Source organism: Melanostigma gelatinosum (assembly GCF_949748355.1).
Source record: "Melanostigma gelatinosum genome assembly, chromosome: 7".
NCBI lineage: Eukaryota > Metazoa > Chordata > Actinopteri > Perciformes > Zoarcidae > Melanostigma > Melanostigma gelatinosum.
Window position 1 is genome coordinate 20,695,783 of NC_136640.1, and position 19,717 is coordinate 20,715,499.

Here is a 19,717-nt window from a genome sequence, read left to right on the forward strand (position 1 = left end):
TCTCTCTCTCCCACCATTTCTATTTTATCAAAAGCCATCTGGTGGTTCATTTCCTCCTTTTTTTTTTTTTGATGACTCACATGGGCTGCGTGGTTGGGTTTCAGTTGCTCTTTTGCTTTTCATCATACTAGGATTATCACCTCATGCTGAATAGCAAAGCAGTGGTAGAGAACAGTCCCAGCTCCCCTCTCAGAGAGACTCTCCAGTCGTGTGTTCGCTGTCATCCCGTCCGCAGTGCATTTGTCAAACCACCTTGCTTAATTATTCCTCCTCCCGCACATTCATTTCCTTCATCAGTCACCCTCTTTCTGACAGGAGCTGTGTGATTTAGTGGCCCTGTCTGAGGCTCAGTGTTTCTGCTGCTGACCCACAGCCCGATCTTAATCGGCCCAATTTGTCCTGTAAAATCTGAGACAGCGATGCGGTTACGTCACCTGTTTAGTCTGATCCGGGCTTAACCCTGTGATCTTACTCTGTGAACACAGAGACACCTTCCACTGGTTGTTGAACCTAAATTGATGCACAACTTCCTCTGCTGGGTTTTTTTTTTTTTCATAGAACTTTGTCCCTCTGCTGCTGCTGCTGTTGCATTTTTACTCGTCCAACATTACAGTTATAGAGAACAAGAGAGAAAAGCAGCAAGAATTTCAACATTCTGACCCAGTGAATATTTGACACGTGCCTATAAATGATTAATTGTCGATTAATGGACCAATTCTTTCAGCACTTTTTCAAATCCATGCAGATGAGAGGTCACTCCCATTGTGCTGTGTGTTATTGTGGCTCGCTGCGACACTATGTGCACCCTGCAGTACCATCCGATAACCTGCCAGAGTTTCAGACGTCACTCCTGCTTGAGTGAGGATCGCAAATACACGTCATTGTTCCTCGCGTAACCCAAAGGCAATTGTACTAATCGTGAGCATTTGGCTTTGGCTGACGAGCAACGGCAGCAGACAATAAGTCAACGCCAGACTCATTGGACCCGGCCCTCACTACCCCGCTCGCTCTCTCTTCTCTAATGTAATTCCATGAATAAATCATGAACTATATGTTGTGTGTATATTAATAGATCCTATGCCTATACCAGCACCATCAATCTAACCTGCATATTTGGTTCAGCCACTCACCGAAACCCACAGTTTTTTTGTTAACTATGAAGGATTTGTAGATGAGGAACTTCAGTGACACAGAGTTTTGACCATGAAATTGGAAATATGTGAGGGATACAAAATACCTGGATGACCCCTAATTGTTTAGAAATGTTTTGTTTAATTAGTCAATAGGTGTTTATAGAACAGATTTATGCAAACCACCCCTTTTGAGAGGGCCTTTGTAGAAAATGTATGGTCAGTGTGATGTTGGCGTCACAGTGCTCACACTGTGCAGAATGGAAGAAAGGACTTTGTTGTCACCAGTGCACTAAGGAGACTGACACCACATTTGTGAGGAGAAGAGCTGGATATCTATGTGCAGCTGGCCACAATCAATACCACCATCCCCGTTTGTTTGTTTGTTTGTGCTGCTCTGCTGTTATTGACTGCGCTCCTTCACCTCCTGCAGGCTCCGCCATGTCTGGCTTAGACGGCCTAATAGGTGCTGAGGAGAGAATCATCAACAGCAAACCCAAAATCAGCAACAATGTGGTAAGAGCTTCGCTGTCACTTTTATCCTTCCGTTTGTGCCTCAAAGCTTTTTTTAACTTTCCAACTTGCTTTTAACACGTGAATTGAGAGCAGCGTTGTTAAAGCCGGATATATTCTGCAAAGATATGTAATTGTATTTCCTTTGTTAAATATCCTAAAAAAACTCTCTGGACAGTTTAATTTCATTACCTCGACCTCCGACCGAGGCAATTGAGCTGATGATTGAGTCTTTCATTTTGTTCATACAGCGCTTTTGACATAGCTCTCTTAAATTCAATTTGAATCAGTCAGATTATTCCGGTAACTATGTTGTCATAGTTAGAACTATCTCACACTGTGCTGTTTGCATGTCACTCTTTGATCTCTGCCAACCGACCCTCATTCAGATCAACTCCACACTTTGTTGCGCAGTCATCGCATGCTACCTTTCTTCGCCAGACACATTATTCCTCCTCTTGGATTTTCAAACTATGCTTGGCTGCAGAATGTGTGCTGTGTTTCGCATGCTAATCCAACACCCAACTGCAAAGCTGTGTATTTGTGTGTGTGTGAATATGAGCCGTGCAAGTTTTTGAATGCATGCATGTTTCTTTTTTGGAAGTGCCAGTCTTCTTAGACGTAGCAATCTGAGGTTAAAAAATAAAATGTCTTGTCGTGATAATCTTTTCCCCTGTGGGAAACAGACTCTGGACTGCTCTGTCTCTGCAAACAGCAGGTCTTTAATTCTGCCTCCTGAACACACACACTTCCACTCACAGCGCTTCTTCTTTAGATGAGAGCTCTCAGTAATGAGTGGCTGTTTAGAAAGACATGTTAACTGTGTGCCGAGCTGAGAGTCTGTTGTTGATGCTTGCAAACCCCCTCCCTATCTCCTTCCAGTCTGTACAAAACAGCTCCAAGTGTATCATCACCCAAACACATATAATCTTTACAGTTTACTTCGCTGCACATTCACACCCTCTCGCTCTCCGCCTGCCTATCTCTCTCTATCTCACACACGCACTGTGGTGAGTGTAACCTGGGCTCCCCTGTCTGTGTTGACAGGTGATTGATGAGTCTCTGGATGTTAAAGAAGTGGTTTACAGTGCAGAGAGAGTCAGCGTTTTGCATGATGATGAGCTGGTGAGTATAGCGGTGCCCTCCACAGGACTCTTTGGGGAACTGTAGTCGTCAGTAGTGGGGAGAGGATGAAAGAAGGAGGGAGTGTGCAAAGATACTAGTTCTGCAGCGGAATTCAAACGTAAAAAACACAGATTGGGAACAGATCGCAAATCCCCTCATTTGTTTCTGTTTAGGCTAATATGTTTTGGTTATTTCTGCATGGGAGCATGTTTGTTATGTGATTGTATCTGAATGTACACATTTAAAATCTCAGTGATATGATACGATGAATGTGCATCCACACAAACTGAGCGTGCTCAGTTTGTGTGTGAGAATGAGCAGTAAAAAAAGATTCCCCAGTGGCTGTCTACATATGATTAGTTTGTGTCATATGTGCCAGATTACATTGTGAAGATGAGTGTAGGTGACTGTGGTTGTGTGTTTTTACTGAATTGGCCAAGATATTACACGATCTTCCACAAAGACACATTTCATGCATGTGTACACACGATCACAAGTCGATCATTTCTTACATTGGCTTCTATTTTAAAGGGAAATTCTTGTATTTGTCAACCTGGGTGCTAATCTTATGCCTCTTCATTATGACTATTGATCAAGATAACAATTGACTCACAGACTCCCCTTTAGATATTTGGGAACACAGATTCCAGCAAAAACAATGTTGATCAGATGGGAAGTGCGATCCTATTGCAGCTTTGCAAAAGACTTCAAATGAACAGAAATCCGTGCAAATAGTTCTATTTGAGTCCGACTGAAGCAGATCCACGTCATGCCCGTTAGAGACGGAGCAGCCGCAAACACAAGAAGATAGTTTGTGTCAGTAAGTTTCCAAATTGCAAAAGTGAAATGTTAAATGCCCGTCACGATAACTACGTTGTCTACTTATCATACTACATATGGACATGACCTTGATCCCTGACCTCCATTAAAACTGTTGCATTTACGTGCCTGTTTTTTTAGATAAGAATGTCTGCAACATGATGCAGGAATAAACAGCCGGACTTACGACTTGGGCATTGCGCATTTTTATTAACAGAGCCGAGAGTCCATTCTATTTGTTGTTACGGTTGTGTGGTTTTATTTTAGTGATGTTTTATTTGTTTAGGATATTTTTATTTATTTTTTTAATTATGATTTCTGAATATTCTTAAGAATTAAAAGTTCATTGTTCTTTGAAAGCGGCTTTATTATGCTTTTAATTTAGCATTATATTAGTGGCATAAAATGGCAACAACATCATTAATCGCAATTATTTATTTATTACAATAGCGCCCAACAAAAGTAGTTATTGTGACAGGCCTACATTTTGTTATTAAAGTTGTCATGCTCCTTGGTCATAATGAATATTACAAATAAGAGAATAAGAGTTCACATACATTTCTTAGATGGTTGAAGCTTTATTAAAAATTGTCATATAACAGCATGAGAACAAAAACTTGAATGACTATTCAGCATAATAAAATGACCTGATTGAGGTAACTACTGCAGTAGATGTGTACGATGTCTTCATTATAACAGCAAAGATAACTTTGTATTGCTTCAGTGGTTAGCTGCGCATGTATTGTCTCCTCACTGTTGCTCTCTCTGTCTTCCTCTCACCCATTTCAACCTGTCAGGAGTCCTACCGCCCCCTGGGAGAGGACTTCAGCTTCGGCAGCAGTGCACTGATTGGCTTGCTGGTGATCGCGGTGGCCATAGCAACTGTTATTGTGATCAGTCTGGTGCTTTTGAGGAAGAGGCAATACGGCACCATCAGTCATGGCATCGTGGAGGTAAGCCACCTGTTATTTGGAGCATTGTGTGAGGATTTGGGGAGAGGGTATGAACAGCACACACCAGTGCTCTTAATTAATGGACTGCTGTGTATCTTATTTCAAGTGTCAGATTTACATGAAATTATCAGGGGTTGTGTGAATGGAGCATGGGATAATGCAAGGCAAATTAGATTATTGTCCCTTGCAGCATTTGCATACAACACACACAGCATGTTGTTAGCGTTTTCCTTCCCTGAATAAATCAGCCCATTAAAGGAGTGTTGTGTGTCTGTCTCACAGGTTGACCCCATGCTGACACCAGAGGAGCGCCACCTCAGCAAAATGCAAAACCACGGCTACGAAAACCCCACCTACAAATACTTGGAGCAGATGCAGATCTAACCAGACCACACAGACGGCACTGTGGAGTCTGACAGAGGACGGCAACCGAGGGGGAACATACTACTGACCAATAACACATGCTATTGTTAAAATAATTTGCATACATCCAAACTCCATTTCCTGGTTTGTTCAAAACAATCCTTAAATAATGCTACTACTTCTACTACTGCTACTATTGTACTATAGAGCTCTTTTTGATCATGTTTCTTTTGAGAAGGTGATGTATCTGCCATTTTGCATTATGTAAAATGTGATTCTGCGGATTTCTTTGTAATTATCAATACAGCTGTCTCAGATCAAGGTGTATAACAGTTCTTCAGACATTTTCTTTATTTTTGAAAGAGAAAGGCAAATCAAGCAAAATGTTTTTGAGTGGCCATCATAAAATCAGCATACCAGACACTACACTTTCGTTTTCCATCATGCAAGTGTCATTCATGCAGTTTCTGATGGTTTCCTCAAAAATAATTGGTTTTATTTTGTTCTTCTTCCTCTCAATAGTTGCTTGTATATGAAGGTTCTTTGTACCAATTAAAATGTATAGTGAAACAACAAATGAGAAAAAAAATGAAATCATGAATTATTTTCTTTCTGTTCTTTGTTATGATAACAGACAAAATATACATATACAGTTCAAATATATATAAGAATAGATGTTTTTATTCCGCCTTTTTCCCCCCAGGAAAGAGGTTATGAGTTGGTTTAGGGTTCTTAGCTTAGTGGTCATGAGTTGTGTTTGCAGGCACACTGTTAGACAGAGTCGGGGAAGGTAAAGGTGTGCACAGACCCCCAGCTCAAACACATCACACAAAACCTACTCTGACCCCTTACTAAGTGAATGTGATAATATATCCCCTCCTACACACACAAACACAACCTTTTATCAATAGGGAAACGGTATAAATCGATAGATTAAATAATACCTGTTGACGTGTGTTACATAGTTGAATGTATCTTGGAAGCTCTTTTTTTCCATACTATGTATCTGACAGGTTCCTATGTGGCTTTGATTTTGAATGCATTGTCACGAACACTGTGACAGCGGGCGATGACATACTACAAACAAATGTTTTTTTTGTTTTGTTTTAGTTCATTTTTCCTGCACAAATTATCTGCAGCAAAAACCAAGTACCAGAAAAACTGCTTTGAAACATATTTTGGGGATAATGTACACACATGTTTTTTGGAGCAACTGTTTGCTTTGCTGGTCATAAAGCTTAGAACAGTCTGATGGATCAAAACAGGGCCGGCACAGAGGCACTAACAACATAAGCAGCTGCTTAGGGCCCATCTGCCACCAGGGAGCCCCCAAATGAAGTCAAACTGTTCACAATTTTGTAGATTTGAGGGAACTATAAATTATTCTCGGATAACAACAAATGCTAAATAATGAATGATGGGTTTTTTCTGTACCTGAATATATCACATTTGAAGATTATTACAAATAATTCTGGTGGTACTAAAAACTTTTTTGTAGGACTTGGGGGACCTGTAACAAATTTTACAATCTGGATTTGGGTACCTAGAAAGGCTTGGGCCGGCCCTGGATCCATGACAACTGAAGGAAACTTGGAGCTGGCGGGCTGTGCAGGCAGAGAGAGACGCACAGAAAGACGAGGCTTGGAGGGCTGGTTTCTGCAACAACAACAAAAAAGAAGCTGTGTATTTTTACAGGTAGAGAATGACAAAGAATTAGGCGAAACAATTTCTCTCTCTTTCTTTAGTATTGTCTTTGTATGCCTGTATAGTTGATGTTGCAATCATGGCTTTTTTTCTGGAGGATTACCTGTGGTGTGCATTGTTCTTATATGAAATGATATGATATATATTTTTAAGTTTGTTTTCTTGTTTTCTATTTTTTCCTCTTCCTGTGACAGTATCTCTGTATGTGACTGTCTCACTATGCACCCAAACGGCTTCAATCTTGTAACCGCCTGCTTGATTGTGGGAAGGGACTGGGAACTAATATAATATGCATATTGGTGATTTAAAAATAAAAAGATTGACACCAATGGAAACAGATTTATGGTTACAGGGGGATACACATCAATAAACTCACAACTTCCATATGGATGTGTCATCTTTTCATAGATAGACAGACAGACAGACAAAATAGTTTGGTATGTAAGTACAACAAAAGAAAATGCCCACACCACTATCTGAAAGCCTGCCTTGACATATTCAAATTTCTTGTTTTGTTAGATCAACAGTCCCAAACTCAAAAATATTTCATCAGAAAAGACAAAAACAAAGGGCAAATATTCGCATTTGAAACTGGAACCAGAAAAGTTTGGGCATTATTTAATAAGAAATACTTGATGGATCACACGATCAAATAGTTGCCGATATCTGTTGACTAATAAGTTCACTAATCGTTTCCTTAAGGCTTGTTTTCGTTTCAGAAATCATCTATTTATTTCAAGTTTTTTAGGGACGTTCGTTAAGTCTCATGTTTGTCCTGTATTTTGTGAAGAAGAAGTAGTTCTGCGTCGTATCAATCCGCCTGTGTTCCGCGGAGTAATACAATCTCTGAAATGAGGCTCGTAGAATGTGAAAAGTTGTTTGTTTCATGAAAACAAAAACAAACAAAAAGTTATCCATACGCAATAATTTACGATCAAAAACCGACCTTCTGCTGGCAATAACTAACCTACAGTCTATAATCTGCGGCCTGAAAAATTGCAATAAACCCACTTAAACCCAAAATCTTCCAATAGCAGGACAGACTAGACTAGAGCAGGGGTCTTCAACGTTTTTCAGGCCAAGGACCCCCAAACTGACCCATACTATATATATTGTATAAAATTGTGTTTTATATTGAACTGGGCCTAGTGCCATGTATAAACATACCTTGTTATTGTGCATTCAATACTAAGATATTCAAATAATGGACAGATTCATGTTTTTTGGTCGAGTTACAAAACGATCCATTTTCACTCGTAAAAATTAAATAAAAAAATGTCACGACCCCATGCAGTACCTCCGCGGACCCCCTAGGGGTCGCGGACCCCCTGTTGAAGACCTCTGGACTAGAGGATAACAATACACACATCATAGCATATGTTGCAACATGACCAATTACCTTCATTATTTTGTATATTAAACATTTTAAAGAGCATAACACACATTTTTGCAATGAAAATAAAATACAAAGAATTGTAAACAATACAACAATGGCTCTTACATAAATATTGATCCGTTTCATTCCCCACAGATTAGGGGGGATTTCCGTTTTGAGGAGGATGCTATTTTATGAGACAGAAACTTATGGCTCATCATGAATGTAACCAAAATAGCTACTCAAGAGTGAGTCATCGTATCATTGCACAACCCACGTAGAATAATCAGAAGCGCAGATACAGTCATAGTACTGAAACTCAAATCAGGTTGTATGAAACCTTCAAGATTGATGGTGTGAAATTAGTCTCAAAATGCTCACAGATGTGTGATCTTCAAATGAAAAATCGATTTGTGCGTAATTTGGCGACTCACAAATGCCTGTTCCAATCTACACACACATACCAAGCCATTTGAACACGTGTACGTTCACACATCACAACATGAATAAATATTAATATTTAAGGAACAGATTTTCAACTTCACATATCTTTTTTTGTATTTGAATCAATCAGCGCGTTTGAATTGTGTCCAGGCTGATATATAATGTTATAAATGCTTCGAAACACGACAACAAATTGTGATCTCCAAGCACTGTCAGTATTCTAATATAATTAATTGCGTGCTTTTACTGATTTCATTTTTCTGCAGTCGTTTCGCATAAAGGGTAATTAAAAAAAAAATAAAAAAAAACACCAACCTGTGGCAGGTAAACAGGAAGTCACGACAGGTGCGGGAGACACGCCCGCAGAAACCTGAAGCTATCGGAAAGAGGTTTCTTTCTCCGCCGTCTCGTCTAGTTTCTCTCCGTAGGATTCACGGGCGACATACATCGACCGGAGAGCAGACTTATTTTGAAGACACCAGAAGACATATTTCTTCGTTGTAACCTGAACGCTGTCGATTCTTTGTTTGTTTTGTGCTCGCAGGTTGAATTCGTTGACAAACACAATAATCATCTCTGGGCGACCGAAGGCCCGTAGGTTCACCTCGGAAAACAGCCCGTGGACGCACCAGAGACTACTACAATAAATAAGCAGAGTAGAATAAGTAGTTCACCTGTTTTTAGGTCCTTTTGATTTTACTCGTATTCGTCTAGCTGTGACCTGATGGACTACATGGACAGTGGACTGAGATACACCCCAAAGTCGGTAAGAAACGTGTAGGATTTCTGTACAGCCTATAGGGCATCTAGCTCGGGCGGATGCTTTGTTGTAACCTGTTCAATATTGATTTAATGTTGGTGATTTGGGAAAGAGTTTGGGTGTTGCCTGAATGACACGCTTTCCTAACATTGGCGCATATTTGTGTGACAGTGGCGATCATTAACAGGAAGTGAAACAAACGAATGCAGAGTCTAACTTCAGAGATCAGTCAAAGTTAGTGTGATCTTTGGGTAAATTAACCTTCCCGTAGCAAACCCGTCAGACATGAAGTAGAAACTTGTGTGTTCATTCTGCAGGTACACACAACACTGTATACAAAGCTACAGTCTCAGCCAGTCTTATCACCAGCACACTGGTTTGCCTGAGGACAAACATGTTACTAAGTAGAAAATGAAATCCAGCACTCAGAAGCTGAGAAAAAACCTGCTTTCACTTCTTTGCCAAGCTTCTGGTTCTGTACTGATTAGAGCCTCTGCCAGGAGTTTCATTTTGTGTATTTCTGGGCGAGCTTTTAAACTTGTTATTCCTACGTTTCAATTAAAAGCAGTAGTTCATCAGAAAACATTAGAAATCCTTTTATAAAATCTTACGTCCTTTGTCCCATGCTATAACTTTCTACCAAACGTCCTTGTAAATGTAACAGGTTTTTTAAGATATCCCGCAAACAAACGAGCCCTTTGAGGCTGCACTTGCCCAGATCATTTTCTCTGCATGGGGCCTAATTTCCAAGAAGTTGGCTCAATAGGGGGAAAGAAAAGTATTGAGGCCCTCTTACCACCTGCAGTGAAGTAAGTGATGCTCCAAAACCCCGAAGCTTTAAACCGACTCAAAGCTTTGGATCAAACCTTCTTCAAATAGTGATTCTCTCTGTAGAACCTCCCTGAGCTTCATCAGTGAAGGTCCTCAGAAGGCAGAGCAGGCAGGCATCGAGGGCCTGACGCCTGAATTCCTCCAAGTTCCTTCGCCCTGTTGTGACTTGTTCACCTGAGTCCTTCAATTCTGTCTACTAACATCTGTTCGTGATTACTCCACACACAATGTGATATGGATAAACATAAAGGCATTTTGTCCTTTAATTTTCAATCAGAGGGGTTGTTAGGACACAGTGGGGCAGATCTGAGGAGTGCAGTTGCTGTGCTAAGTGTTTTTTGGTCATTGACAGTGAGGCTGGGTAATACTTAAAGGCATTTTAAATATGTTGTTATTGATTACATGGTTTATTAAGATTTACATTTCTGTTGTCACCAAGATTAATAACCAGATTCCTGTTACACATTAGGTAATTGATATTTTAAGGAATATACTTTGATTATTTTAGAGTTTTGTGTGACAGATTTTAGCTTTTAATTGTAATTATATTGATTGAACTGTATGAATACTGTTGAAAAGCTCACAAAAATGTATACTGAATCAGTTAATATTTATGGTTCCTTTGAAGAGTTATGAGTCACAATTCTGGTTATTTTAAAAATGATTTGTTGCCACGAAAGCTCCATCTTGTTTATACGTAGATTAGGTGTTCTGACATGTTCTCCCTGTTTCTCAACTTAAAATCTTTTTCCCTTTTTAATTTGTAGCTTGGTATTTTAAAAAAACACCAGAGCCATGCATATCCATATCTATTCCACAGACTCTGCAATGAGCCTTTGAAATGGGAATGACAGATGTCAAACCTGCTCTTTTAAGACAAATGCTTGTCGTCATAGTTGCAGTATAATTCCTTCTCATTCAGATGGAGTATCAGGTCAATGGAGTCGTAGTTTTGCATTTGTAATTGTAAAACTTGCAGGCACAAAATCTCAAAGCCTCGTGAATCTTTTTAGACTTTTTTTTAAAACATCCCATAGTTTTTAAGATGATCTTTAGTTTGCCGGTGAAGTTGTCCTGTTTGACAGGGACCTTTTTCATTTTCTACTACAGTGCAGTGAGCACACAAAGAAACTTGTTGTGTTCCACTACAGATCAGCAAGTGGTTTGCTCCCAGCAGGTTTGACAGGATTTTAACATGGTGAAACCTTTGTACTCCCTCCCCCCTCCGTCTCACCTCTTTAAGGTAACCACGGGGCCGTGACTCATGCATGAAGTTCCCTTCGTATTCATTTGCAGCACCAGATACTGAAACGGTTCTTTCCGTTTTGTGAATCGATTTTGAATGAAAACCGGCTCGGATTTCTTCCCCTTAAAAAAGCCACTTGTCGAAGAAAAACATTTTGTTATATATTAGAACATAGTTTGTCTAGTTGAGGACATAATGCTGGAGGTGACCACAGGCTGGGAGCATTCCTCAAATACACAAGTAGGCCTACCTACTTGCTGTCTGCTGCTGGCGCTTATCTTCAGCTGATTATCTACTCCGGTAGAGTTGAAACTCTTCTCTTTGCAGCCTTATGTCCACAAATGTCTTCCCGCTGCAGTGAAATGGTTGGAATTCATATTTTGAGGTTGTTGTTGTCTTAATATAGACCCTTCAGTTGTATGTGTCTGTCATTCATCCATACATTAAACTGTCTTGTCTGTCTTCTAGGACAAAGACTGGGACACCTCTGTCCAGTTCCTGCCAGCATCGGACAACAAAAAGCTTGAGAAGAAAAAGGGTCCGGGGAAAGTTGGGGCTGTGATCGGTGTGGTGGTCTTTGCTGCCGTTATTGCTCTTATGACCGGACTGCTGGTCTGGCATTTCCACTGTAAGAACTCCTTCCTTGATATTCATTTGATAATGGCACACAATAGCAAACAGTTCATGAAAAAGGATGTAAAGAAGTAACTTCATCACAGTTATTTATCAAAGTTAGTCATTTTTATTTCGTGTTCACATCATTTTTGATAAGCTGCATATGTGTACTTTTTATATGCCCTCTGTAGAGCTCTTAGAGTTGCCAGATTGGTTTTATTCAAGCTAATGTAATACATGATGAGGTAATAGTTTAAGAAGGCCCTTGTGTTTTTAATTACTGGATCCACATGAGGACTTTCCTCTGTAGGACATTGAAATCTGCTGACGTTTTGAAATATATTTTTAACAACGTACAAGTTAAATTCTGTTGATTCTGTCTGATTATTTGCACATGCAAATAGCTAAAAGCTAGGAGGAGGGGTTAAAGCTCCATCAGTTGAAACAAGTACACCTGGGGGACTTAAAACGTCACCAATCCAAAGAGTTTTGACACATTAGTGATAAAAGTTAACAAAACCACAGCTCAGAGATGAAATAGGCTGAACTCCTGTGCAGTGTGGGTGTGTAACCTCAGTCTTGTCTATGTGATCCTGCAGTCCGTAAAGATGTGCGACTCAAGAAGATGTACAGCGGCTCCATGCGGATCACCAACCAGGTGTTCGAAGATGCCTACGAGGACTCCAACAGCTCCGAGTTCAAGGCGCTGGCTAAACAAGTGACTTCACAGGTGAGAGGGACTGCTGCTCAGGCCTCCACAACACTGGCCTCTCCTCAAAAATGTGTTTTCAAACCTCATTCATTCTCTGTTGCGATGTTGCTCTTGTCTCTTTCAGCTTAAATCCATCTATTCCAAAAGTCCACATTTGGTCAAATACTACGTTGGTTCTACAGTTCAGGCTTTCAGGTAAGGCTCCTTCATTATGACCTCTACCATGTTTCCTTTCCTGTTAGTCTGTTTGTGTGTTGGTTAGCATAATATCTCAAAACAATGACATTTGGAAGAAAACTAGCTCACTGGATGGTGATTTTTTTTTGTACACCTGTATGACCCTTATAGTTGAAGTAAAAATGAGTTTGTTTTACTTTGCTCCGCCTCTGCACTATTTCATTCTTGTCTCATTGCCCTCAGTGAAGGCAGTGTTGTTGCCTACTACCTGTCCGAGTTCAAAGTCCCTACGGGCCAAGAGGCATCTGTTGACAACGCCATGTCTTCACTGGAGAAGCTAGTGGACAAAGAGCGGCGATTCATGTCCAGACCTGGCAACTCTCTGGTCCTTGAAGATGTGATATCTTCAGGTAGAGTCAAAGCAACTGAGGGCCAAACTGGCATTGTTTGTGATTCAGTCCATAACTCATCATGCTGTTTTGCTTATGGTTTGTTGTAGAATGTCAAGTTCTGTCTGTTTTGCTGTCAGCATCCTCAACTAAGTTATTTGTCATGTGTTTCATCTCACAGCACTTGATGACCGACTGGTTTCAACATCATTCGCCAGTAAGTGCTATATCTTAATCTATTTATTTTTGACAGCTCATCCCTGTGAGTAGAGAACAGCAAACGTGTCTTAACACATAGTTCATGCTGTTTGAAACATGTTACCAGAGCTGAACTCATTATTGATTGTCTCTTGTTACATTCTTCTGACATATAGGCAGATAACAAATAGGTTTTTGTTTGCCACTTATCTTTCAGTCTGACTGGCATGATAAACATGTAGTTGAGCCATATTTGGGCATTCAATTTGTTGTTAAAGATTTTAAAAGGCGTGTACAGGGCTGAAACTCTTCTCTCTATTTGGCAAAAGCGTCATTGGGACTCGTTTACTTTAAGTACAGTGTTTCATCATATTCCGAAAATGGTATATGCTGAAGTACAAATTAGACAGCTGTTGCAATTGAGCATGCCCAGTGATATCAGAATAAGTTTGACAGTCTGTAATTCAATTTGCATTGAGATGCCGGTAATTGGGCAACTGCAGTCCTGTGATTTACAAAGTTGAATGGGAACACCCCTCAAAGTCATTGTCTCTGTCTCAGGATCTTTGAAGTTCACAGAACATACAAAGACCAATCATATCGGGCAGATCCAGTCGCCTGGCTTCCCTAACAGTCCATATCCCCCCAACACCTTCATCCAGTGGCAGCTGAGAGCAGACCCCAGCTACGTCATCAAGCTTGAGTTTGATACGATGAATCTTGAAGAGAACTGCAAGAATGACTTTCTCAAAATCTACGACTCCCTGGCGGCCATCGAAAGCAGCGTTATGGGAGAGTGAGTTTTTCCTTTGGTCTCATCTAAATACAGCTTCAAGCAGATGCATCACTCACCAGCCTTCTGTACTCTTATTTTCATGCAGTGGCATATTTCTTTCGATTGGGATAGAGAGGACTGCATCTAGTATGTAAGGCCCTCTGCTGGTCAGATGCTGTGTTTCTGATGTACACTTATACTGCATACAAAGGTGCAGTTGCCTATCATTGCCTGGGTTAAGACACAGAATAATCAGAATTGTGATATGACAGTTTAAAATAAATATTAGATGAAAGAATTTGAGAATGTGATTGCTCTTTCCAAACCAGTCAGAAAGTCACCAAGACCTCTACAGGCCCTTTCATGTGTGCAAGATAAAGTAATTAGTGGCATTCTTGCCAATTTAAACCAAATTGAAAACTAGATAACATCAGTGAACAGTGCATATAGAAAATGAATGTTGTCTGCTTTTTCTTCCTCAGGATGTGTGGGTACTACTCGCCAAGTGAACCATTGGCCTTTCTGTCTTCTGGCAATGTCATGCTGGTGACGATGGCCTCAAATAATGAGAAGAACTACCCAGGTTTTAGAGCAAAAGTCTCCCAAATCAAACGCGGAACTAAAGGTAGGGATTAATGTTTCAACCTCTTTGTTATGAGCTGCACTATAAATGTTTGATATTTGGATAAATCCTGACACTAACATGTATTTAACTAACAGGTACGACATGCGGTAGCCAGCTGACAGGCGAAAAAGGCACCTTCACTTCTCCCAACTTCCCAAATTACTATCCTCCACGAATTTCGTGTCAGTGGTCGATCCAGGTGAGACGACAGCACTTAATCGACACGTTATACACAGCTGTATCATATGTTTCTGTTCAGTTATGCTCCTCCGAAGGTCACATGTCACCATGTCAGTAAGTTTTTACTCGTCTCTGTCAATCGCTAAGGTCCCTACTGGTAAGGTGGTGAAGGTGACGTTCAAAAAGTTCCTCTTGTCTGAGTCCGGGCAGGAGGCGGTTAAGGACTGTCGCAAGGACTACGTGGAGATTAACGGAAAGAGGTGAGTCCATGCTTGTGTCTCTTAAAACCAGATAGGAATTGCATAACAGAGCAGATGTCCCACTACCTGTGCACGTCATCCTCAGATTGTGCGGAGAAAAGCCTGACGGAACAGTGACAGAAACCAGCAACACCAACACAATGAGAGTGGTGTTCATGTCTGATGCCTCCTATGTGGACCGAGGCTTTGAGGCATCGTATGAGGCCATTGACGTCAAAGACCGTAAGTGACTCCGCGTTCCGCTCGTGGTTATTTCTTGACACTCAGCAAGTGTGTATCTTGTGTTAACCCCGTCATGTCATCCACAGCTTGTCCAAAGCAGTTCCAGTGCACAAATCAGCGCTGCGTTAAAACAGCGCTCAGGTGTGATGGCTGGAATGACTGCGGAGACATGAGTGATGAATTAAAATGCAGTAAGTACTCTGAATATACTCAGGAGTAGTAGTCAACACCAATAGTGTAATTATTCTCTACATTGTTGGCACACAAAGTGAGTTCAACTGTGTTTTCCTCCAGAGTGCAACTCATCGGCTATCAGTTGTAAGAATGGGTTGTGTAAGCCCATGTTCTGGAAATGTGATGGCGTAGATGACTGTGGAGACCTCACAGATGAGCTGAACTGTGGTAAGATCTGTTTGCACTCATGGCGGATGAATTTAACATGAGCTTTGGAAGGTCCGTTTTCTCATGCCTGTCTTTTTTCTTTTGTTTTCTAAGGTGGATGCAAGTCCGGACAAATAACATGCAAGAATAAGAAATGTGTCTCCGAGAAGAATCGCTGTGACGGCACAGACAACTGTGGGGACGGGTCAGATGAACTCGACTGTGGGAGAAGTAAGACTCCTTTTCTAAACTGCAAACAAATATCTCCAGACATCAGTCACTTATACTCTACGCTATCTGCTCAGCACTAAATGACAGACATGAATACAAATATACGTGAATAAACTGGAGCATGTAGCTGCAAAAGAGCCAAATGTGAAGATGTCTTCATCAGTTTAAAATGTTTGCACGTGTGTGACGAATACATTTTAGGGAACACATAATTGATGATTCTGAAATGAGTTTTCCCCCTACATTTAAGGAATTAATACAGGGCCCGTTTCATAGTTTGAATTGTCTTCCCTCCCTCTCTCCGTAGGCACCGATGTGAGCTGCAGTGATCTCACTTATCGATGTAAAAACAATAAATGCATCAGTAAAGTGAACCCAGAATGTGACGACACACCGGACTGTGAAGATGGATCTGACGAGGAGAATTGCGGTATGTCCCAATGAACACCTCAGCGGGTGCATGTACTCGGATATTCATAACTAGTTATTATCGCAATCTGCATTGACCAGCTTCCAACCACTTCAGGCACGACAACAAGCTGCAACAAGCCGGCCCTGTGATTGATTGATTGATTGATTGATTGATTGATTGATTGTTTACGTTGCAGACTGCGGGAGGAGTATATTCAAGACGTCGCGTATTGTGGGCGGTGAGGATGCCGATGAAGGGCAGTTTCCCTGGCAGGTCAGCCTCCACGTCAAAGGTTTCGGTCACGTGTGTGGAGCGGCCATCATCAGTCCAAGGTGGCTGGTCACTGCTGCCCACTGTGTGCAAGATGACGGTCGAACAAGGTATCAGCTTACTTTGTGTTTTATGTTCTCACTTTTTTGCAATATGCCATTATGTATCAAATCAGAGCTCACGCTCGCAGCTCTTTCAGAATAAGTCTAGATGTCTGGTGAAAATTCTACTTTATTTAGCAGATGCTCTTAACTTGAAAAGATTGCAACAGTAGAATGACATTAAAGTCCTCTATCAATGTATGCAGGACACATTATTTTAGAGCCATGTTTAGACAAATGATAGTTGTCTCCACAACAACTCCACAATAATTTATGTTAAATATTTTATATTTATTCGGCAGCTTGACTAGTCTTTAAATACAGTTAAATATACTGTTCACACAAACTGTGGGTGTTATTATACTAGAAAGGCCTCTAAAACATTCTTTGAATTATTGGGACAAAATAACTAATGCAGTTCAGTGGTTTGAATATACTGTAAACAATTTGTCACATGCAAAGTGAAACCTTAGACCTCTGTGTTTTTACTGGCAACACAATGCATGCGTTAGACGACAGGAAGCTCAATTTAGAGCCGTCAAAAATAACATCTCCATATGTTAGGTCTTTACACGGTACATATTCTGATGTAGGTTGATATTTATGCATTTTCTCTGAAGGTGACTGGACACTGGTATTTTTACATCACAATGGTTATAAAAATATTCATTTATACCAAATATAATATTTATAAATATATTGCAAACGCTTTTAAACATTCAGTTTATTTTGCAGGCAGTCTGAATCATCACATACATTCAGGTTTATTATACATATTTTCTCATGTGACGCTTGTGCCACATGCTGTCTGTAGTTTTCGTAGAACGAGAATGAACTTTGCGATTTGTTTTGGTACACGTCTTCAGATTCTCCCAGCCCGGCACTTGGGAAGCTTACCTTGGCCTTCACATTCAGGGGACTATTAGATCATCCGTGGTGAAGAGGAACCTGAAGAAGGTCATACCCCACCCTTACTACAACGCACACAGCTATGACAATGACATCGCCCTAATGGAGCTGGACAGTCCTGTCACATACTCTGATTACATCAGGCCCATCTGTTTGCCGGCTTCCCAACATGATTTTTCAGTGGGTAGCACTGTGTGGATCACCGGGTGGGGCGCCACTCGAGAAGGAGGTGAGTTTTCACAAAGCAAACCCTGTATTTCTCATTTTGATGAATACTTGTAGCCACGAATACTGAAACATTTAAATAAATGCTGAGACCAAAACTTAAGCTGAAGTAACTGTTCAGTGAGTGAAAGAATATCAAAATTCAATTACGGTTTTTAATTTTGTTGATGGTGATGCTCTGGTATTGATAATTTGCGAAGATATTTTAATTGTATTAGCTCTATATTTGCTGACAGATAGTTGTCATGTAAATGCGAATACATCTTTTTATATCTTTTATAACTTTCCTCTGATGAAGGCCTGCCATTATTACTTTAGAGGCCCAGCCTGATGACATGACATTTAGACCTCAACATAAGCGTGATGGTGTCCTTCTGTTGTTTTTGTGATTCAGGATTTGCTGCAAAAGTGCTCCAAAGGGCCCAGGTCCGAATCATCAACCACTCTGTGTGCAACGATTTGATGGGAGGGCAGATCACATCTCGGATGTTGTGTGCCGGAGTGCTGGCCGGAGGAGTCGATGCTTGTCAGGTACTTGAACCTCATGCTGCCCTGATTTCTTTCTTATTGTTTCATCTTTCTCCCCAAATGTTTTACTGAATAAGGCATATGAATATTTGATCAACATGGAAATTTGACAATTAGCTAGGAATGTAACGGTTGTCAATTATATTGTGGTAATAATAGAGTGTTAGGCATGTTCAGTTCATTGCATTGATGACATAGGATGGAAAAAAAACATTTCTGACTTTAAAATTGCAGAGTAGGAGGTGGTGTCGGAGGAAAATGCGGGGCAGAGAGACAAGAAAATGCCCCACACTGCCTCCATGTAGTAACTCTCGCATGTACCTGTATTCGTCTCTGTTAGGGGGATTCTGGCGGCCCTCTGTCCAGTCCGTCCGGGAGTCGTACGTTCCTGGCAGGAGTGGTCAGTTGGGGTGATGGCTGTGCCCGCAGGAACAAACCTGGCATCTACACAACGGTCACCAAATTCCGTGGATGGATCAAAGAAAAGACAGGAGCGTAGACCACTGAAAACATGGCCTAACGAGGTCATATTGACATGAACACAGACTGATGACAAGTACCAAAGTACGGATTGTTGCTTCACCGCTCTGACTTTCCAGCTGATGTGGTGGCGTTGACTCCCAGTCGCAGCTGCAGTGGAAAATGCTTGAAAAGCAATTGAAACATATTTTATGACTGTAATTTTATGAGGGTGGGGATGTTTTTAAATGTAAATAAAGGTTTTATTTTTGCGTTGTTTTTTGCTGTTTTTTTAAGCTTGTTTTAATGAAGCAAAATGTTATGTGCCGCACATGAAATCGATTTTAGATGTGATTGTTACACATACACACAATAAAGTTATTATTATGTACATGAATAAATTGTGCTTCCTTGCACTCTTTTGTCTTGTGTTTTATCAGTAGATATAAGAATGTACCACCAGTTTTCCTTGTTGTCTTTGTTCTGAATTTTGTAAATTAAAAATCTAAATTACAGCAAGTGCGTTCCATCTTACCTCCTATGGCTTGGTATCTTGCTCATCATATTAGTGATGTGATTGTTCTCTATGGAAAGCATTGCCCTTCTCATCATGGATGGCATTTTATATTAACAGTGAACTGCTTTTCTATCGGCATAAAATACATCCGCATGAACAAATAGGTTTTGTTTGAGTATAAGCTTTCATGTTTAATATGATGACATTACCTCTATTCCATCCAGCACAATGTTAGCTTTCCAGTTTAATTTGTCTTGAATCTGTGTAA

The 19,717-nt window shown here is 40.6% G+C and overlaps 2 protein-coding genes across 6 annotated transcripts in view; both read left to right on the forward strand.

Moving 5' to 3' along the window:
• The window catches only part of aplp2 (amyloid beta (A4) precursor-like protein 2), a 56,564-nt gene extending 49,573 nt beyond the window's left edge, over positions 1 to 6,991 (forward strand). For 3 of the 5 annotated variants that reach the window (XM_079272142.1, XM_079272143.1, XM_079272146.1), the window contains 4 exons: positions 1,564 to 1,646; positions 2,691 to 2,768; positions 4,385 to 4,540; positions 4,823 to 6,991. In XM_079272142.1, coding sequence (XP_079128268.1) covers positions 1,564 to 1,646; positions 2,691 to 2,768; positions 4,385 to 4,540; positions 4,823 to 4,924 — 419 coding nt within the window. In that variant the 3' untranslated portion in view covers positions 4,925 to 6,991. The remainder of the gene's footprint in view (positions 1 to 1,563; positions 1,647 to 2,690; positions 2,769 to 4,384; positions 4,541 to 4,822) is intronic. The other 2 variants (XM_079272144.1, XM_079272145.1) reach the window with 1 other exon arrangement.
• A 1,809-nt stretch (positions 6,992 to 8,800) lies between these two features.
• Positions 8,801 to 19,204, forward strand: st14a (ST14 transmembrane serine protease matriptase a). Its single transcript, XM_079272618.1, has 19 exons — positions 8,801 to 9,192; positions 11,732 to 11,891; positions 12,478 to 12,608; positions 12,715 to 12,785; positions 13,011 to 13,177; positions 13,338 to 13,373; positions 13,916 to 14,150; positions 14,612 to 14,754; positions 14,850 to 14,953; positions 15,082 to 15,194; positions 15,280 to 15,416; positions 15,503 to 15,607; positions 15,711 to 15,818; positions 15,912 to 16,028; positions 16,336 to 16,458; positions 16,637 to 16,820; positions 17,678 to 17,949; positions 18,340 to 18,476; positions 18,814 to 19,204. Exons 1-19 carry the CDS (start codon positions 9,151 to 9,153, stop codon positions 18,970 to 18,972), a joined length of 2,544 nt encoding a protein of 847 aa, XP_079128744.1. The 5' UTR covers positions 8,801 to 9,150; the 3' UTR covers positions 18,973 to 19,204.
• The last annotated feature ends 513 nt before the right edge of the window (positions 19,205 to 19,717 follow it).

Excerpts from the sequence above, each read along its gene's own strand:
- st14a (XM_079272618.1), top strand. The coding sequence starts at position 9,151 with ATGGACTACATGGACAGTGGACTGAGATACACCCCAAAGTCG. Across the intron at positions 15,417-15,502 it reads GGCCATTGACGTCAAAGACC|CTTGTCCAAAGCAGTTCCAG; the intron begins GTAAGTGACTCC and ends TGTCATCCACAG. Across the intron at positions 16,821-17,677 it reads CAAGATGACGGTCGAACAAG|ATTCTCCCAGCCCGGCACTT; the intron begins GTATCAGCTTAC and ends ACACGTCTTCAG.